Source organism: Amblyomma maculatum, chromosome 4 (genome assembly GCF_055883805.1).
Source record: "Amblyomma maculatum isolate TAMU_Amacu chromosome 4, ASM5588380v1, whole genome shotgun sequence".
Classification (NCBI taxonomy): domain Eukaryota; kingdom Metazoa; phylum Arthropoda; class Arachnida; order Ixodida; family Ixodidae; genus Amblyomma; species Amblyomma maculatum.
The window spans coordinates 52,656,119-52,674,649 of NC_139347.1; the positions used below are offsets into that span (position 1 = coordinate 52,656,119).

At 45.1% G+C, this 18,531-nt stretch overlaps 1 protein-coding gene across 1 annotated transcript; it reads left to right on the forward strand.

Moving 5' to 3' along the window:
- The first annotated feature begins 9,997 nt into the window (after positions 1–9,997).
- LOC146191024 (leukocyte elastase inhibitor-like) lies at positions 9,998–12,899 on the forward strand. The gene has a single exon (XM_084599877.1). The coding sequence runs from the start codon at positions 10,122–10,124 to the stop codon at positions 10,989–10,991; it is 870 nt and encodes a 289-aa protein (XP_084456003.1). The 5' UTR covers positions 9,998–10,121; the 3' UTR covers positions 10,992–12,899.
- The last annotated feature ends 5,632 nt before the right edge of the window (positions 12,900–18,531 follow it).

An 18,531-nucleotide genomic window follows, 5' to 3' on the forward strand; every position in this document is an offset into this window, starting at 1 on the left:
AACCGTACTCTGAGTGACATGCTGGCCATGTACGTCAACGACGCTCATTCCAACTGGGACCACGTTCTTCCCTTCGTAACCTACGCGTACAACACTGCGATACAGACCACCACCGGATTTTCTCCCTTTTTTCTTCTTTACGGGCGCGAGCCAACCTGCACAATGGACGCGCTTTTTCCCTACCGCCCTGATGTTTCTGAATCGACGCCACTCTCGGACGCCGCCCAGTACGCAGAAGAATGCCGTCAGCTCGCTCGTTCGCTTACAAAGGAAAATCAGTGGGAACAAAAACACCATCGTGACACTGGTGAGGCGCCTTCATATGCGCCCAACTCCCTGGTGTGGCTCTGGGTTCCTGCCACAACCGCCGGCCTGTCAAAGAAGCTTCTTGCTCGGTATCACGGTCCATACCGAGTCCTTCAAAAAACATCTCCTGTGAACTACGTAGTTGAGCCGGTTACGCCATCTGCGGACTTGCGTCGCCGTGGACGCGAAATAGTTCATGTGGACCGAATCAAGCCTTACTACGATCCGTCTGTCCTTTCGGCACCATGAGTCGCCAGGATGGCTCCTTCTCTGCCCGGGGGGAAACTGTAGTGTGGTAATCTTCATCGATATAACCACTGACATGCGTCGCGTGCTGCCGCTCTCAAGGACGAAGAAGTTGTTCGCTGCCTTGCTCTTTCGCCACGCCTGACGCTTCGCTGCGAGTCTCCCCTGAGCGGCTGGAATCACCTGGGTTCACCGAATAAACACACCCCTACAACCTATACAACATCGACAACATCGAAGCTCTGGAATTACGTATGATTTCTTATTTTCTGTTCAAGCCAGAAACCCTTGCTTGTTGTGTATGCAGTGCTGCAAGCTCTGTTTTTCGATATGAATTAGCTTTTCTAAGTCACGCATGCCTGTAATCGTTGCCTTGCCATGCCGTGTTACTTCTTTTTTCTTGCCGCGAAAATTTCAATGCAGGAGTTTGCCGCAGGGAGCACACTCAGCGAAAGCTGGGTGCGGACGCATATGTTTTAACTGTACTCGCATACGTGACGCCATGAGAAGGATGTCTACTGCAGATTTCGTCCTGTGCAGAAGGCATTTCCAATCTAGTTAGCTCCTCTTGTCTGGGTTAGTACTAGGAAAGGATTCGACAATCATCCACGCCTCGTCCCCGTGAAGCGGCTGTGGCCCTGAGGATGCATTTTTCTTCCGACATCGGCAAACGCTCAGGCTTCGAACCGGACTCTGGCACTCCTGCACCGCGTCGCTCTCTCCACCAGAAGGGCTGCGAGGGTGCGCTGGGCAAACCAGGCGTGGTGCATTATAAAGAACTAATGGATACCAGATTAAATTTGCACTCTCTCACTTCATTAGGAGGCCGTGGTCGCTAGTTAACCAGCGAGACTGCATGCTTTAGTGTGCTTCTCGTTTCAGTACGCCATGTCAGCGACAGCCAGGAAGGAGCATGCTTCATGTAGGATGGACACTTGGGCGAGTTGGTACAATTCCATAGTGGGTGGAACAGCGCATTGTTGTGCTTTGTTGTGCTTCTCTTCTTGTGTACTTAGTGTCTTCGCGCTGTTCCACCCACTAAGCATGCTTCACGCCAGAAATTCCGTTTGTCTGCAACGTCCTCCACAATATTCTGTGAGCCTGGACAATAGGTACACGAGGCTTCGTAACTTCTTCCTCCTCGGACCCCCCCCCCCCCCCCCCCCTTCCAACGCGCTTCCAGACAAAAAGTAAGCAGAGCGACACGTCTGAGTACGCTTGACAGTAGAAGCCCTCTCTGTTGCATAAACCAACAGCCACGACCGTGATTCTTGATTGCAGCATTGGAGAGCAACTGATGTGCGTTGGGGAGTAATGCCACGTCTTGCGGAGAACGCGAGAGAGCTTTGTGACCTCCAAGCATGCAGCCAGCCGTCCTCTGTGAAGGCGACGACATTGCCAAATATCCTGGCATTGACGAAACCTTTGCATCCTGCTCTAATTGGTCGATTTAATACACGGATCAACGCGCGGACGCGAATGCGCCGATAAAATGGAGCAACAAGGGGGTGTGCTGAAAAATAAAGAAGGATGTGCACGTGCGCGGGTTTGCTGCCACAAGAACTGCGAGGCGGCTCGTCCGGCCCCGTGGAAGCGCCGCGCAGCGATAAGGGCAGCTCGCGTTGGCCTTTCTTTCTTTCATTTTCTTCCGCCCGATTGTTTCGCCGTGACGTTCGCCCTACGGCTGCTGTTTGTTAATAACAGTTTCACAGGAGGTGCTATCAACGCGGCTGGTGAATTTCCGCTGAGAGTGGTTTTGCGCGGGGCGATATGACGGAATTTAATTTCTCTTATCCACTAACAGCAGCTGATTGACGAGGTTCTTTTCGGCAGAAAGCAGATTGGACCCTTAGAAGGAACTACGCTTTGTACTATTGATTTGTCTCAGCTTTGAGAGCTTCGAAATGTCCCCGTGGAAACGATAGTTAAATAGTCATGAGCGTAAGCATAGCATATAGTTCCACGGTATGAGCTGGTATACATTCAGTAGTAAAGACTCGAATAAATAGCTAAGAATAACAGTGTCCTACCTTCCCTTCTTTCGCACAACAGGAATTGGGGGTGTACAGTGTTCGATCGTAAACCCCTTAATTATTTGCCGATAATCGACGCAGCAATGCCTTTATTTCCATGCCTCTTAATTTTATTGCTTTTAAGCAATAAAATTAGTCGCCATAACCCAAACTGCGAAATCCGGTGTCGGAGAAATTGGACTCGGGATTTGAAATCGGAACCGAGACTCAACCATTCCTTGCACAGCGTTCAAGGCGATGCTAATTCTAGCCTAGCTCGAAGCTACTTTGCGACAGGGATTCGAACCGATGACCTATGCACTTCCGACAGGTGTCTCTGTCCACTGCGAAGGTAGATACTACGTCTTCCTTTCCCCAAAAAGCAATGTTAACAAAAATATATAAAACATATCTTCGCGGAATGAAAATGCAGTGTTAAAGGTGGTTCGCGTATATTAATCTTAAGGAGAAGCTTGAACGGCCCCCTAATATTTTTCGGCAAATAACCGTAGTAAATACTCTTTACTGATTTATTTTTTAGGTGTAACTTCTCAACGTGACTCACGCTATGAGGACACCGTACGAAGAGCTGCAGATATTATCGATATCCTATGGCTTTTTAACGACCACTATGACATCGCACAATACAGGGGAGCCTTGCGTTTCGCTTCCGTTGAAACACAGTCTCCGCGACTGGGATCGAACTCGGTCGCCGTGGTCGCCTGGCTTAGTGCGCGAATTCACTATACTGAAAGAGGCCAATTTTTGGTCATTATATTTGGCACCAGCATCTGGAAACGGCTAATTTGCGCGGGCCCATGCAGCTTTTTTAATAGTAGACATCTCAAGGGGTTTGCTTCAAAGCCACGCACGTAGCCCTTGTAGCGTCTATATCGAGGTCCTGGTCTCCAGAACGGTAAAGAGTAGAGTTCCCCTCGCTTTCTAGGGGTTTGGAACGCTATCGCCGCACAGAGTCACACAGATTGGCTTTGCAGCACATCCCTTGGACTCTGATTTATGTGTCAAGCAGTGTATGTCGTGAGCAAAAGTGGAGGTACCACACGTTTCGACAAAACTCCATGCCAGCTTTTTCTGACGGCGAAGCGGTTATTTCTACGTTAAGCTTAAAATAGCCTCACTAATATGCTTACCATCTAGTCCAGGAAAATTCGTCAGGTGCATCTTTTATGTAATAATTGCAGCGGTTCGCGTGGTCTCTCCACTTTTGCGCAAGGGAGTACATCACACCAATACATGCGCTTTTAAAATCACTCCTGCTGATATAATTCCAGTGATCAATAACAATGACCTTTTTCTTTTTCTGTTCTTTCCTGGCCCGAAAGCGTAAATACTAGGGAGACCCATATAGTCTCAGAGCCTAATTATAACCCGGCCGACTGACGACATTATAAACCTGCTACATCACTATTTCCGTAATAAGTACCCCTCTTGTGTAAATCATGTTTTGTGTCACTTCACTTGGCTGTCAACAACGTCAAGTGTATTCACACTGAAGCAAATGGCAGCTTCAAATTGATTTTTATTTTCAAGGACTCTTTGCACTAGGTGCTTGCAATGCTTTCTCATGTAGGAAATTTGAGCGAAATGTTATTCTAATGAAAGTGATTATTTTCAAGTAAAAGAACTGCTCTTTGAACGTTTAAGAACTACTAGCAGTTCTTGGTGTTTTAATTGAAACCTCGAGAACGTAAAAATATTACAGCATAGAGACACCAAATTACCGCAATGCTAGCCAACCACCCAAAAATAGCGTAGTGCTAACTAGAGGGATGGGGGGAGTAGGAATGTGGTATTTTGCTTATTCTCTGTAATGAATTCACTACTGCGTGTATTCACTGCCAGCGCTATATATTCATAGCTATGGTAGGGACCATTTGCGTCTAATTATTAGTTCAGCTCCACGGGGGCGTCAGTAAAAACGCTGACTCCGATATTGTGCTCTTTCGTAATGAATGCACCCCAGACCTCATTGCGCAAGACGCTAAATGGGAATTACATGGCCTGTTCAGCGCGCTTTACCGCCAGTACTTCGCTCTATAGCTTTCAAGGAACACTCTTGAAGACGTTTGTTCAGGGCGATGACGGGTCAGCCCGAAAAGCCAGGCAAACAGTCACAGGTAGCACATGATAGTCTTCAATGGACAGATTTGGCTGGGCGACCCATCTAACAAATACGCCCCAGACCCTTTTCAGGAAATTATGTACTAGTTCCTTTTCTAAAACGCGGCCCCTATTTGTTCACTTCTTGGTATTCCAAATATTTATTGACTCCCGTCTTACCAGCTACCCTTGCGGATCGCTTTAGTGTACATGCACTTTCCTACTCGCTTACTCGCTTATATTTCATTTCATACCTTTATTAATCCCGCACATGTTGGTTTGTATACAGTTCATGCTGCAATATTCTATGAAAGACCATCGGACACAAACAAAATCAGCCGCTTCAACCAAGCAGTGCTGTTATGCCTGCGAGCTCTAGGTGCAGCATGTCTAATTCGGGATTCAAAGTGCTGTATTCCAATATTCCTGCCATCTCAAAGGAAAAGACCGAGTTGGCAGCCTTTGCGAACTCTGCCATGTCATGTGGACGCGGGTTGTTACACAACACGACAACCAGTCCTTTCTCGGCCATTTCATATGACAACTACCACCAGCCAGAGGAATGGCAGTGATATTCCAATGTCGGATATTCTGTATAAAAATATTCTGTAGTGTTTGGTTTGGTTTGGTCTTGGTTTGTGGGGTTTAACGTCCCAAAGCGACTCCGGCTATGAGAGACGCCGTAGTGGAGGACTTCGGAAATTGCGACCACCTAAGGTTCTTTAACGTGCACTGACATCGCACAGCACACGGGCGCCTCCCGGCCGCGGCGGCCGCTTTTCGATGGAGGCGAAAAGAGCAGTGCGTGTAATATATAGTGCAGGTAATGGTAGTGTTATGTTGTGGAGGCTCGCGATGAGTCACAGGCGTACAGACACGGGAAAACTACGGGAGCTCTTCCAAATGGAGTCCTGCCTGCCATAAATGAATGGATAAAGCCTTTATCTGATATGACATGAAAGAAATCTAGAAAGTGTGAGTAGCGCACAAATCGAAGGACGCGCCGCTAGTGGCGGGTTCGTTAAGTGTAATTCGGAGTGGAAACGGCCGCGACTGCAGCTCCCTATACGTGTTCCTACTTGGTCGTCCCGTCGTGGGATTTGCCTTTTCATGGTTTTTGGTTTTTGAGTGATATAAGCAGCATTCGGTGTCGATGCAATGTTTGCACGTTACTTATGTGGAGCCGGGAATCCTGCGATATTGGATTCATCTACTAACTGCCGATGCACTGTGACACGAATTCCGGGGCTTTTTCCAACACCAATTTTATTTTAGCTGAATACCGGGACGTTCGTGACAACATTTCACTGTCCCCAGCTCGACAGGCAGCACGACCGAGAGCGCACTGCTAGATCATACTTCGCGTTAACAAGATGCGCATTATTTCTTTATGATTTTGCTATACAATACATCTATAGCAATCGGCGCGTCGTTATGAATTCTCACATTTGCTACCATCAGCTTCTGGAAACAGGAACTGAAATAGGTTGGTTACCGCGCAATTCAATAAAAGCTCACTTGCTTAATACTGCTTCGCATACTAAACGCGGCGAGCCAAGCGCTATATACGGTCATTTAACGGCATATATGTGGCGTTTGTGTCACTATATGTTTTTGGGCGTCTATAAAAGCGCCTAGGCTTTATGAATAGTATACTTTGCCGAAGACGATGCGCTCGCGTAATAGTGTTTCATCCATTTTCAACTGTACATACAACGCAATCTATGATCGGCATTCCGGAACGGCTAATTATGTGGTAGTGATATGGTAGAGCTGGCGAAATTTTTAAGGGAATCTCCCGAGGTGGAGTAGATTCGTAATAAGGGAGCAATTTCGCAATGACACCCACCCAAGCGCAGACATACGGCTACAAAGGAAAGTTATACAGCTTTCTCGGAAACTTCGCAGTTAAAGAAAAATTCGTCCTGCTCCTGGGTGTAGGGCAGTACCAGGACCCCGGACCAGGACGATGTTTCCTCAACTACGAAGTTTCCGAGAAAGCTGTATAGCTTTCCTTTGTAGCCGTATGGCTACGCTTGGCTGGATGTCAGTGAGTAATTACTCCAAAAATGTGGTAGATCTGCGCATTCCAAAAGAAAATGTAAAATTCAATTGACGAAATCATGCATTATGATAATGAAGAGTTGGCGGGCGGCACAAAAGGTTTCACCCGAACAAGGCGCCACAGTATGCTCGCATGAAAGGTGCTCGCAGTATAGAGGCGTAGCTAATTAAAATAGATACTAAAAAAGGAGGAGAGCTATAATTCTCTATTTAATTAACTGGTCAGTCGGTGAAACAAGCCCATTGAATCAGGACCCCTCATTGCAGCTGTTCATTTAGCGCTCGTGTGCATGAAGCGCCTGGCGTGTAAATGCGATGTTTTCTCCCAGATTACTGCAGGTCATCAACTGTCCAAATGGTACGCAAGTAGGAGGTAACTTTGTTAAAGCAGTGGAGGACATTAACAAGATTCGAAAAAAAAAAAAACGGCTACAACGTCGGCTGTACTCCCAGCTACAGATAAGCAGCGAAAACTGTGATCACAGACGAATGTTCCAAAAAGACCGCAAGGCTGTTGCCACTATATAGTGCCCCTATAGGCAGTGCACGAGGCGCTTACCTTACTGATGCGTTTGTACAATACCGCTCTATTTTTGCTAGATAGTAGCGTGCAAGAGGGCCAGAAACGGCAAAGACTTGTGCAATGTGGAGTCTCTTCTAAGATACACAGATCAGAGACAATACTTTGCAATACACGCAGAGCTATATGAGCCGCGTTGATTCGTTGCGAGCGGCTATCGCTTTTAAGAGACGTCTAAGAAACGTCTTTAACAAGCGTTACGAGTGCCTCACTTCTTGGAGAATTAATTATTCACGAGAATCAAATCTCCAACAAGAAACTGTATTCAGAAAACCACATCAGCTTAAATCAAAAGCTCGCACGAAAGCGAGAGACTCTTTCAAGAACACATACAGCTTTTTCTTTCTTTTCTTGTTGCGGCGTTAGTATCGAATTTCAGAGGAGCGGAAATATGGTGATCGAGAGAAGCGTGTGAAATCTAGTAGTCTCTGCCACTTCTAGCCAGACGATTTCCCCGAAGCTGCTTAGGTCCGGGGAAAGGCTTACATATATCATTTTTTTTTTTCACGACCGAATCTAATAAACGCATGCTTGCGCCAGCACGCTTGCGACGACTTGACTTGAGCGGCGAGGCACGAGGGAGCGACGGCTGCTTGGCAGGCTCGGCTATTGCGAGGTTGCACGAGCACGGCGCAGACGAGCCGACAGCTGTTCGTGTGCCTGGCCCCTCCTCCCAGAACGAACCTGGGGGGCGGCAGACGCCACAACGTTCTACCTGCTCGGCACTCGCGGTTAAGGAGCAGCTGCCGGAGCCGTAACCACTCGGGTTCTGAGAAGGAGAGTAGTTTTTTTCTGCAACCCTCCCGCTGCTGTTAGCCCCCCTCCAGGAGTCAAACTTACACGACGTGTTGCAACGAAAATTCAGCACACACCCGCGATACTCTGCATACGTCAAAGCGTGTGAAGGTCGTAAAGTGTGCTTCATCAGCTTTCGCAGTGGCGCCCGAGTGTTTCGGCGCAGAAGGATATTTGTGGCCCTGTCTTTGGAACAAGCTGGACTGGTGTGGCACATCAACGCGCTGACCGGAGCAAGAAACAAGTGTCACTGACTGGTATTCAGTTGTCTTGGCGACAACTGACCGTCGGACATCGCCTGACAAAGTTGGTGAGGCGTGTTCGAGTGAACGACACATGTGTGACTGGTAAGTGTGTGACCAAATTCTTGCTGTGCGTGCTGGTTTCTTCGTTAAGAAATGTTTAATGGCGATAAAGCTACCTTACAAAAAGATGCTTTGCCAAGAATTTCTTTTATGCAACTGGATATAGTTTTGATTATATCAAAGCCTGCCTTTGTTCTGGGATTACTTTCTGACACCTATCCTGATGCACTTGCACTTTCGTAAGTAGTCCAACACGTAACTTCGAGCCGGCAGTCAGAAAGCAGTGGACAGTCAGAAGTATTTAGTACACAGGAATTGTTAAGACTGTGTAAGCAAATCTTCTTACATCCTTTTGCGGATGTATTATGCGGAAATTTATTTCACTGTTATTAAAGTTGCGTGCAGCTGAAAAATAGGCGCATCGCCTACCATCAGCGTATATGGCCAGTCATCAAGTATTCATCTTGTCAGAGCACGGTCACGGTCACAGACTCACTGTACATCGGTGACAGACAAGAGAGAATATATTTAAAAATAATGGGCTGGAGGTCCTAATGTTTTAGGCACCTCTGATCTTATCAAGGATCTGTGGAAAATGTTCATTGGGCGCTCGTGACGAGTGCAAAGAGGTGAACTATCGGGGTGCTTAAGTAAGTCGCTGTAGTGAGCACGCAGACAGATGTTCACAGCTCCTAGCATATATATGTCTACTATTCATCGTTAATGTTAAACGAACGTTAGAGCGAGTGGTAACATTTATTCAATGTCCAACAATTAAAACAATAAGATAATGTCACTGTGTTAACTGCGACCATTCAAAAACATGGATTCGGCTAGTATTCCGTGCAATACAAAGCCGACATTTAGCACATATGTGAGTCGCAAGAGGTCCATGTAACGTAAACGATCATTCTCTAGGGAGTTCCTTAGTTGCACCATAGGTACAGAAGAAAATAGAGAGAGAAGAGTCGCGAGAAGAAAAAAAATGCCTCTTCTTAATGTACGCATAATGTCAGGCTTCTGAAGGAGGAGAAGGAGGGAGAGGGGGGGGGGGGGGAGTGAATAAATACGTAATGATGGGAATTTAAGCATCCTCATTCGTTCGACGTGGCAAGTCTCTCGTCACAGCATGGATATTACTGACAGAGTGGGCTTACATTCGATAGTTTGTTTATCTTCTTTATGAATTAAGAGGCTACGGTACTTACCATCGCACTGCTTAATTTTGCATTCAGTACAACAGAATTAACTATTTAAAATATTGTCATGAGAATGCGTATTCCTTAAGTTTATTTCTGTCTGTGTTGCCGCAAGGACAGACCCATAAAGGAATCGCGAGAGACTCGTGCTGAAGAAATGATGTTTCTTTCTTTGCAGAAACAAATGGCGTCTGAAGTCGTGGTGCTCGCCTGCTGGACCTTTTTCGCGCACGTGACCAGTGCGGGCGATGTGAAAGCGTCTACAAGTCTTGCCTTGCGTCTCTTCCCGACACTTTCGGCTGACACCTCTGACAACGTGCTATTCTCACCCTTCGGCATCTCTGTGCTGCTAGCTATCCTTTCAGCTGGCGCTAAGGGGGATAGCCTCAAAGAAATTGAAAGCACCTTCGGTTCCGATGTGACCACCGCACGTGAAAGCCTCCAGACGTCGTTCAAGGAACTGTGTGAAGTTGGCGCTTGCCTCAAGTCGCCTATGTCACTTGCCAATCTCCTTGTAGTCAAGAAAGGCTCGAAGTCCAAACTTTTGCCTCAGTTCCTCAAGTTCCTCAGAACTGAAGGAGCTTTTAGGACCTTAGTTGATGAGCTCGACGAAGGTCTTGCCGCTAGAGCGAACGACTGGGTTCGCTCGCAGACCAAGGGGAAAATAAGCAAGGTACTTGACAGCAGTGAGACGGAAGAGGACGCGAAGATCTTGCTGCTAAACGCCATACATTTTAAGGGTGACTGGTGGGAGAGGTTCGAGAAACGGCTCAGCTACAATGGCACTTTTAAAAACGCCGATGGTACTAACACGGACACGAAGTTCATGTTCAAAAGAAGACACTTCGAGTACGCCCTAGATCCTGCCTTGAAGACGCACGTGATTTCATTACCTTACAGAGACGTCAAGGCGAGACTCATTCTTTTTGTTCCGCTGAAACGGGCAGGCGTCAAGGCACTAAGCAGTCTCTTAACTGCTTCGGAATGGACACGTGTGTTGGGGACATTAAGAAATACTAGCGTAGCTCTGTCGATGCCGAAGTTCGTTGTGTCCAAGCAGTACAATCTGATCAAGCCATTGGGGCAGCTCGGCGTCAAGAAGATATTCTCCGACGAAGCCGATCTCTCCGGCATGCTGGGCACCAAAGACCTCTTTGTATCCGCCATGGAACAAGTTTCGAAGCTGAAAGTGGACGAAGAAGGCAGCGAGACGGACAGTGCCACGTTGGTGAGGATCTCTGGAAAGGCGGCCGAAGAGGGCGAGTCTGTCAGTGCCGATCACCCGTTCATATTCGCTGTTACAGCGGGGCGACGGGACGACATCCTTTTTATGGGACAAGTTAACAAACTGCCCCTGACATGACGTTCGTCGTGACAGTAATTCATGGGCACAATTACCTACAGGTGTCACCCATAGACATCAGACATAAAAATGGATCATCCCAAGCGTGCAAAGGGTTATCGCTGGCGTCGTGACGCCGTGAAAGGGCTAAGCCATCAACCCCTATACTTATTCGATGCTTGGGTGTTCGCGAATGCTTAATTTACCGCAAGCAATTTTCAGGGCTTCATAAATAAGAAATTGAGAAATTTGCACAGACGTCAGGCGTATGCGGCGACAAAAACCTGAGCATATATGCTCGCCTTCGTGGCAGTTAGTTGCATGTGCAGGGGATCAACTCAGTCCCCTTTTAAAGGTACTAATTCAGTCGTCACTCGCCAGCGTATGCTAGTATCTGTCTAGCTGAATTGATAGAGACTCTAAGTGCGAATCCTATATCACGGCGAATTTTTCAAGTGCAAAATTTCAGTAGAAGCTGTATAGATTTTTGTTATCTTTCAGCTATATGCGCTTCAGTAGACGCTAATATGTAATTTCCCTGTCACAGCACGTCTAGCAATCTTCACAAGATACCGTGCTATTAATTTACCAGAGTGGTCCCGGACATTAGCAAATCATATGTCGTGTACATGATACGAACCGTCTTTAGTACCAATTGATTTTATGGCGATTTCGAAGCAGCAATAGCGCGCTTGCTTGCCATATAATAGGCGAAATTATTTGAATCCGTGAGCCGAATGTATCGCGCCTTCTAACCTGTATGCCTCTTTGGACTCTCGGGAGTTGTTCTTTGTTAAGGCTGGGCCACGAAAAGTTGTACGATAATAATGGCCATTTCACTCGGTTGAAGGCAGCGTGAAATTCAACCGCTATCGCTGTGAGTTTTCATTTATGAGAGGCGAGGCAGTCCTTACGCAGTCATGCTAGCCTTCAACCGCAAACCTTTTAATCGAGAATTGTGGTGAAAACTCATTGCGGTGCTGAGGCATATCCTTTGTCAAAAAATACAACCCAATGAGTCTAAGCCGTGTACTTGATATCTTGTAGAGTAGCCCTTGTATGCCCTCAGCTTCAGACAGGTGAGTGTCGTACACTCACGACGCTGTAAGTGCCGGTTGTGTAAAACGAACCACACTGTATGACTCGAAAGCCGACTGGACAGACTGTATATATACATTTTTTTACAAAGGCTGGACATATAACACGCAAGTAATTTCCAATTCGCGGCATTCACAGCATGCTTCTTAGTGTAACAAAGAAAAAATAATCTAGGGTTACCGGTTTAGCTCATGAATGAGCGAAACAGCCACAGCTTCAGTTTAGGCATGTGGACCTGCATTTTGCCCTAGCAACCACTCACATGATGCGCATTCCTCCCCCCTCCCCCTCCCCCTTCATAACCCACCAAGTCACTAGGCCACACGTCCGTTACAACCCCCCCCCCCCCCTCTCCATCTCTTTCATGTTACCTCAACCTTTTCAGCATTTTGTCACATGCTCCCCTGAGTTGGCAGATTAATTAATTCACCAAGCAATTAAGGTTTCTCGTGGCTGGCACTCTAGGCTCCACAGTGGAATGGGTGGAATGGAGGGCTAAATTGCTAAGCTAAACCAGCCTTATAACAGTTCTCCTCTAAAGATAAACGAAGATACGACCACTTCCATTTTGCGCGCCAAAACATTCATCATCATCATCAGCCTGATTATACCCACTGCAGGGCGAAGGCCTCTCCCATATTTCTCCACTTAACCCGGTTCTGTGCTAGCTGCATCCACTTGACCCCAAAACATTAACGTCATGCAAACAGGCCCCATGCCAGCTGCTTTGACTTGAGCCGTTGACGTTTGCGAATACCACTCATTCTAACCGAACAAACAATACAAAGCTTCCTTGTACGTCGGAAAATAAACTTTGTATGCACATTCTTAGCTTGTTCTCTTTCATTCAAGCATCAACCTATGTATGACCCGTGAGGTGGCTTAAGAAATATAAACGTGTGCACGACCGTATCGTCTCGCGTGAGGACCTAGTGACACCTCGCGCAGACTGGATCAGAATTGTGCAATCAATATTTCCCGTTTCACTTGCGCCGGCGCAAAAGAGAGGGCGCTAGTTATTCTGGCAGTGTTGTATACTGGTGGTACAAACGCTAGCGCTACGATATATATATATATATATATATATATATATATATATATATATATATATATATATATATATATATATTTTTTTTTTTTTTTTTTTTTCAAAAAAACAAAGAAGAAAAGAAAACCGAACGAGCGTAGTTACGACAGGGGGAGAAAGCTTGTATCTATAATAGTAAGCAACCTAAGCAGACAGCAAGCAGTTAGCAGCAACAGTCTATGGACATACAGGGCTATCTGCCGTAACACAAGCGATGTTTCAACATGTCGCGCATTAAATAGATAGTCATAAGCATCAAAATTGTTGCGCCTATACTTTCGTCTTGATATTATATTTTCGGTTGTGTAGCAAAGAAAGCTCCGTAATGGACTATTTCCTTGTCGCGGGGGAACAGTGTGTGGCGATCATTAATTCGGGGTTCGTAGCTTCGTCGCGGACCTATTTTGTTTTATGTGGCGCATGAAGATTAAAGGGAGCATGAGCAGAACACCATCGAGTTGTTATCAGTAGAAACTGATTCTTTGGCTTCGTATGGGTGTGCTGACCTTCGCCTGAGAGCAAACCACAGTCTTGGCTGAGAAGACAAAGATATTCAAAACTTTTCCTCGGCTGTCGACTCAGATTACTTATGTCTATCCCGAAAAGAACTGGTTCCCATTGACATGAAGTGAAGGCTGTTCAAAGTAGCCTCTGTGATCAGCGTAAGAAAATTGCTGTAGTGCAAAAAAATGCCTTGTAGGGCAAAACCCCAGATTGCCTTCGACTACAAGGGGTTCATTTTACTGTATTGACAACGCACAGAGTATACAAGTGTTTTTGCATTTCGCATCCATCGAAATGAGGGCGCCGCGGCCGGGATTCGATCCCTCAACCTTGGCATGAGCAGCCGAGGGTCAAGGCAACTGAGCACTGCGGCGGGTGATTGTCCGGATTCCATCGCTTAATTTGTCTTATATCCTAGAAACAATATAAAAACCAAGTGTCCCGCTGCTGAAATATGGAAACAAGACAGTGAAACCCAGTACCGCCCTGAACAACGTCCCGGAATCCTTCGCTATAGGCATGAGAAACACTGTTGAATAAATTCGTGTTCGCGCCACGAAGGCAGTGATATCCATGATTCCGTGCCGCTAATATTGCAGCCGCCTTGAAGCCTACGGGGCGGCTTTGATAGGTAAAATAGCTAAAAGCGAATCAGCATCTCTTGTTAATGTAGCTTTTTTTTTTTCTTTCCCCTTCTTGATCTTCATGCAAGTGTTTTGGGACAAGTGGAGGATACGTCACTCGACAACTGCCTCCAGCGTCCTTAATGTATGACACAGCGATCTCATAAAACGGCACCGCCTTGTAAATGGCTCTGTAGCATGCGCTGTATATCGTTCCTCTTTCTAGTGGCGAGAGGTGTGCGGAAGCGTAGACGAACCAGCGACCTGCCTTGTGGAGCAGCACACTAGAAAACGCTGCGTGCTATGGTAGACGCCTCCACGCTTCATGACATTAAAGTCATTTCCCTATGTCTCTCTTTACCTCGGCCTACCCGAAATATAGTACAAATGTATACTGCGATCAGACGGCTGGACGCATCTGCTGGCTAAAGTAACAGGAAATACCTGTGAAACATCCATATGGGAATGAGCAGGTCGTTCACCGGCAGCTGTTTGACAGCTCCCTAGCTCACGACATCAACCGTTCTGTCATGCTGACAGCAGTACATTGTTTCACCGTCATCCCGTACTCACAGCATTTTGTTGTGTTTTTCTCCCACTTTATTGATGCACTGAAAAGCCGAGCAAAAAAAGAAAAGAGAGGAGAGAGGTGTCTAATACATTATTTATTTATTTATTTATTTATTTATTTATTTATTTATTTATTTATTTATTTATTTGTTTATTTATTTATTTATTTATTTATTTATTTATTTATTTATTTATTTATTTATTTATTTATTTATTTATTTATTGAATCCTCAAAGGCACCATTTAAGGGGTATTACATTGATAATAAAAGATAGGTACGAACAAGCTTCATCTCCCCCAGACGCCCCGATCATTGAAATCTTTAACTGACACTGTTCTCGGCGTCCACATGTTACTTCCTTTATGCTCTTTGCATACCTCCTTCAAACGGCGTCGGTATGCTTGTATGGAGACGAAGAGTATGCCAAAAGAATGAGAAGCTCCATTGGCACTGCGGTAAGTATTGGAGACATATGCTGGCACGGAAAAACAATAGAAAAATGAGGACACTGAACGTTTCCTTACCAGAAACGAAGCTTTCCTCTTCATTGAAGGTGTGCTCAAATTTTATATGCGGATGAGGTTTTTGATGAGCTCTTTCCACTTTCTGTATCATTAAATCATTCACTCCTGAGCTTAAATCTTCAACCCGAGCTCTTCCTCCACATCGTCGAGGCCGCTCTTCCGGATCGTCTGTTCCTTTTCGCATCAACCAAGCGTCAGCACGTTGTTCTCATTGCATTCTTCGTCTTTTGTCAATATATGATCATGTCTTAGCGATACATGGCCATTCTTTGCTATATGATTTTTTATTCAACACCTGCCGCTTTGACCGCCCCTCGTACGCGGAAATTCCTTCTGAGGTCTGTCCTTTCATATCATTCCATCTGTACAACTCAAGATTCCCACTTATTAAAGCTCCATCTTTTGCATTGAGGCTTTCTTGAGGGGTGTAGCTTTGTTTCGTGCGGCGTACTTGGACTAACCTTTATTAATTAGACTTGGCTATTCAGTATAAGGCGGTTTTCTTTTCATACAGAGACTCTCCAGCGGGCTTTCAGCTATTTAATACTGTGGGGTTGTGCGGACGGGTTTCTTTGTCGTGTAGCCTTTTCACGAACCACGAAAAATTTGGTTAAGTTCAAAAACACGCTGAAATCATCTTGCGTAGTATAAGAAACCGTGTACCTTTGGAATAAAACACTGACGTATTGTATCTTATTTTACTAAGAAGTTTTTATTCTTTATTCGGTTCTTATCCACTACTCTGCGCCTGTTTCTTTCTTTTCGTGTTTCTCTTTTTGTTGTTGTTGTTGTTGTTGTCATGGAAGCATTTGAGCGTTTTTCTTTTTGATCTTGTGAGCTGCTTGCCTATGTTCAATTTGTATTTATTAGACTTACATTTGCATCACGCAAAATATAGTCGTTGCTTCAGTGTTTATACCTACCTTCTCTCATGCTATGCTTCTTAGTAAAGTATTGTACGTTATAAGGTGTATAAATAAATCGATTACCGAGCTAAGTCATTAGAAATGTGTCAATTTCTCGATTATGGTCTGGTGTAGCATTGGTTTTCTACAAGCCAGGTTTTATGAATAGCAAGCATTGATACGGCTTATTCTCTCACATTTCTATTCCAATGTCGTCCTCCTGTCCTCTGGCTTTGCATTTGCACGCTCTTTAGTCACTGAACACACAGCGATATCGTCAGCGCACAGTACACTCCTGGGTAACCTTCCACACGAGGGCATCCATGATTATATTAAAGACGGAACGGTTGAGGGCACATGCCTTGGGGCAGTTTCAGTGTCACATGAAAGGTTTCAGCTTCATGGAGAAAGCTGCGACATCTTGTCATCCTTCCTTTAAATATTTCATGAAAACGTTTCTCATATATATTTGGAGCATCCTACTTTCTACGACTTTTATTTCTTGCCTTGGCACTGCATTAAAGGTTTTCTCCAAGTCTATAAAGACGATGTTAAGATCTTTCTACCTCTCGTGGTGCTGTTCGGTACAGTGTTGTGTCATCAGACTGGAGCCGAGTATTGCATCTCTAGGCTACGTACGTGGCTCGAGTACACTTTGTTGTATATATTGTATATATATACTACAACTCGAATATTGTATATATATACTATATATAGATACAATATTCGAGTTTGATGACACAACACAGTATAGAGCAACACCACGAAAGTTGATATATATATATATATATATATATATATATGTATATATATATATATATATATATATATATATATATATATACACGCACAATATGCTCACCTATAACTTCAGTTTTTTTTTGTTTTTTTTGTCCAAAACATTATTCCAGCCCTCCTTCCCACATAGGAATTCTAGCCGCGATCTTAAACAACAGGCTGTCACATTCGCTTCCCATAGCATATAAGGCTTCAAATGGAATCTTATTAGATACAGCAATCTTTCTTTATTTTTTTCACTCAAAGCTTACGCTCTCTGACCTAGCGAGTGGGAGCTCGTGGGTTTTGAGCACTGAGAATCTCCCAGAATAGCTCGTAATTTTTGAGGGTTTCACAGAACTTATGTCTTCATCTGCTTGATATGGTTCACATCCCTTGTTCTGTCACGGTTTCTCTTAATTGTTTATATTTCATCCTTCGCTTTGTTTGTTGCCATACCACGTACAGGATTTCGCACAACTTGATTCTCGCCTGAGCTACCTTCTTAGCTTCTCTCTTCGCCTCCTCGTAAGGCTGCATCTGCCTAATTTCTCCGTGCCATTCAAATACTTCCTCATCACAATGTTCTTATTTATTTATTTATTTACTTATTTATTTTATTGCTGCTTGCATCGGAGCATCCCACCAGCAACTTTTCTCATCAGCCCAGAGTTCCCCAGAGACTTCCCTCAAAACTTCCATGCTGCAGGTATTCCGGTTGTGTACTGTCAGGAAATCTGTTTCTTCGAAATGTTTCTTCCGTTTTAAGCCATGAAGTCTGAACCACCTGATTTTCGTTGCTGGTTTCTTATTTTATTTCTTCTCTTCACCTCAGCGCTAACCTTCCTAATATGGAAGGCAGTTACTGGTTTCCGCAGTGCTATCATTGAGTAAAGCAGAATTTGGGCGAGTTTGCAATTCGTTGTTGTTGCTGCTGCTGTTGTTGTTGTTGTTTGCTTCTTGAAAAATGGCACGTACCCACTATGGGGGATATCGGCCAAGGTGCGGTGATGTCCACAAAGTCAATTACAGGCACAAGCTTGTCGCAAAGGAGAATGTAAAGAATTATAACAATGCAACTATAAGAATTGTCACAAAATAACACCAATCATAATAATTTTGATGAAAACAAAATAGCCTGCAAGAATTTCGATAGGGGTCAACAGGTTAACCCACCAGTTGCTATAACGTAGTCATGTATAATTCCACAAATAGCGTCCAACGCAAATCCCTTGGCACTCGCACCGAACGACAGTAAAACGGGTAGTGGCAAGAGGCGTCCTAACCTAGAGAGGGAGATCTCCAGGTATGTCCTTCTCTGAAGTGCGAACCACCGGCTTGAGAGGAAAAAATGTTCTACGGATTCCACTTCTCCGCATGACGCACATAGGTTTGCTGATGTCCACCCACATCTGCATGGATATAAATTCAAGCCCGGAATTCTGCACCACAAGTGTTATTGTTACCTCGCA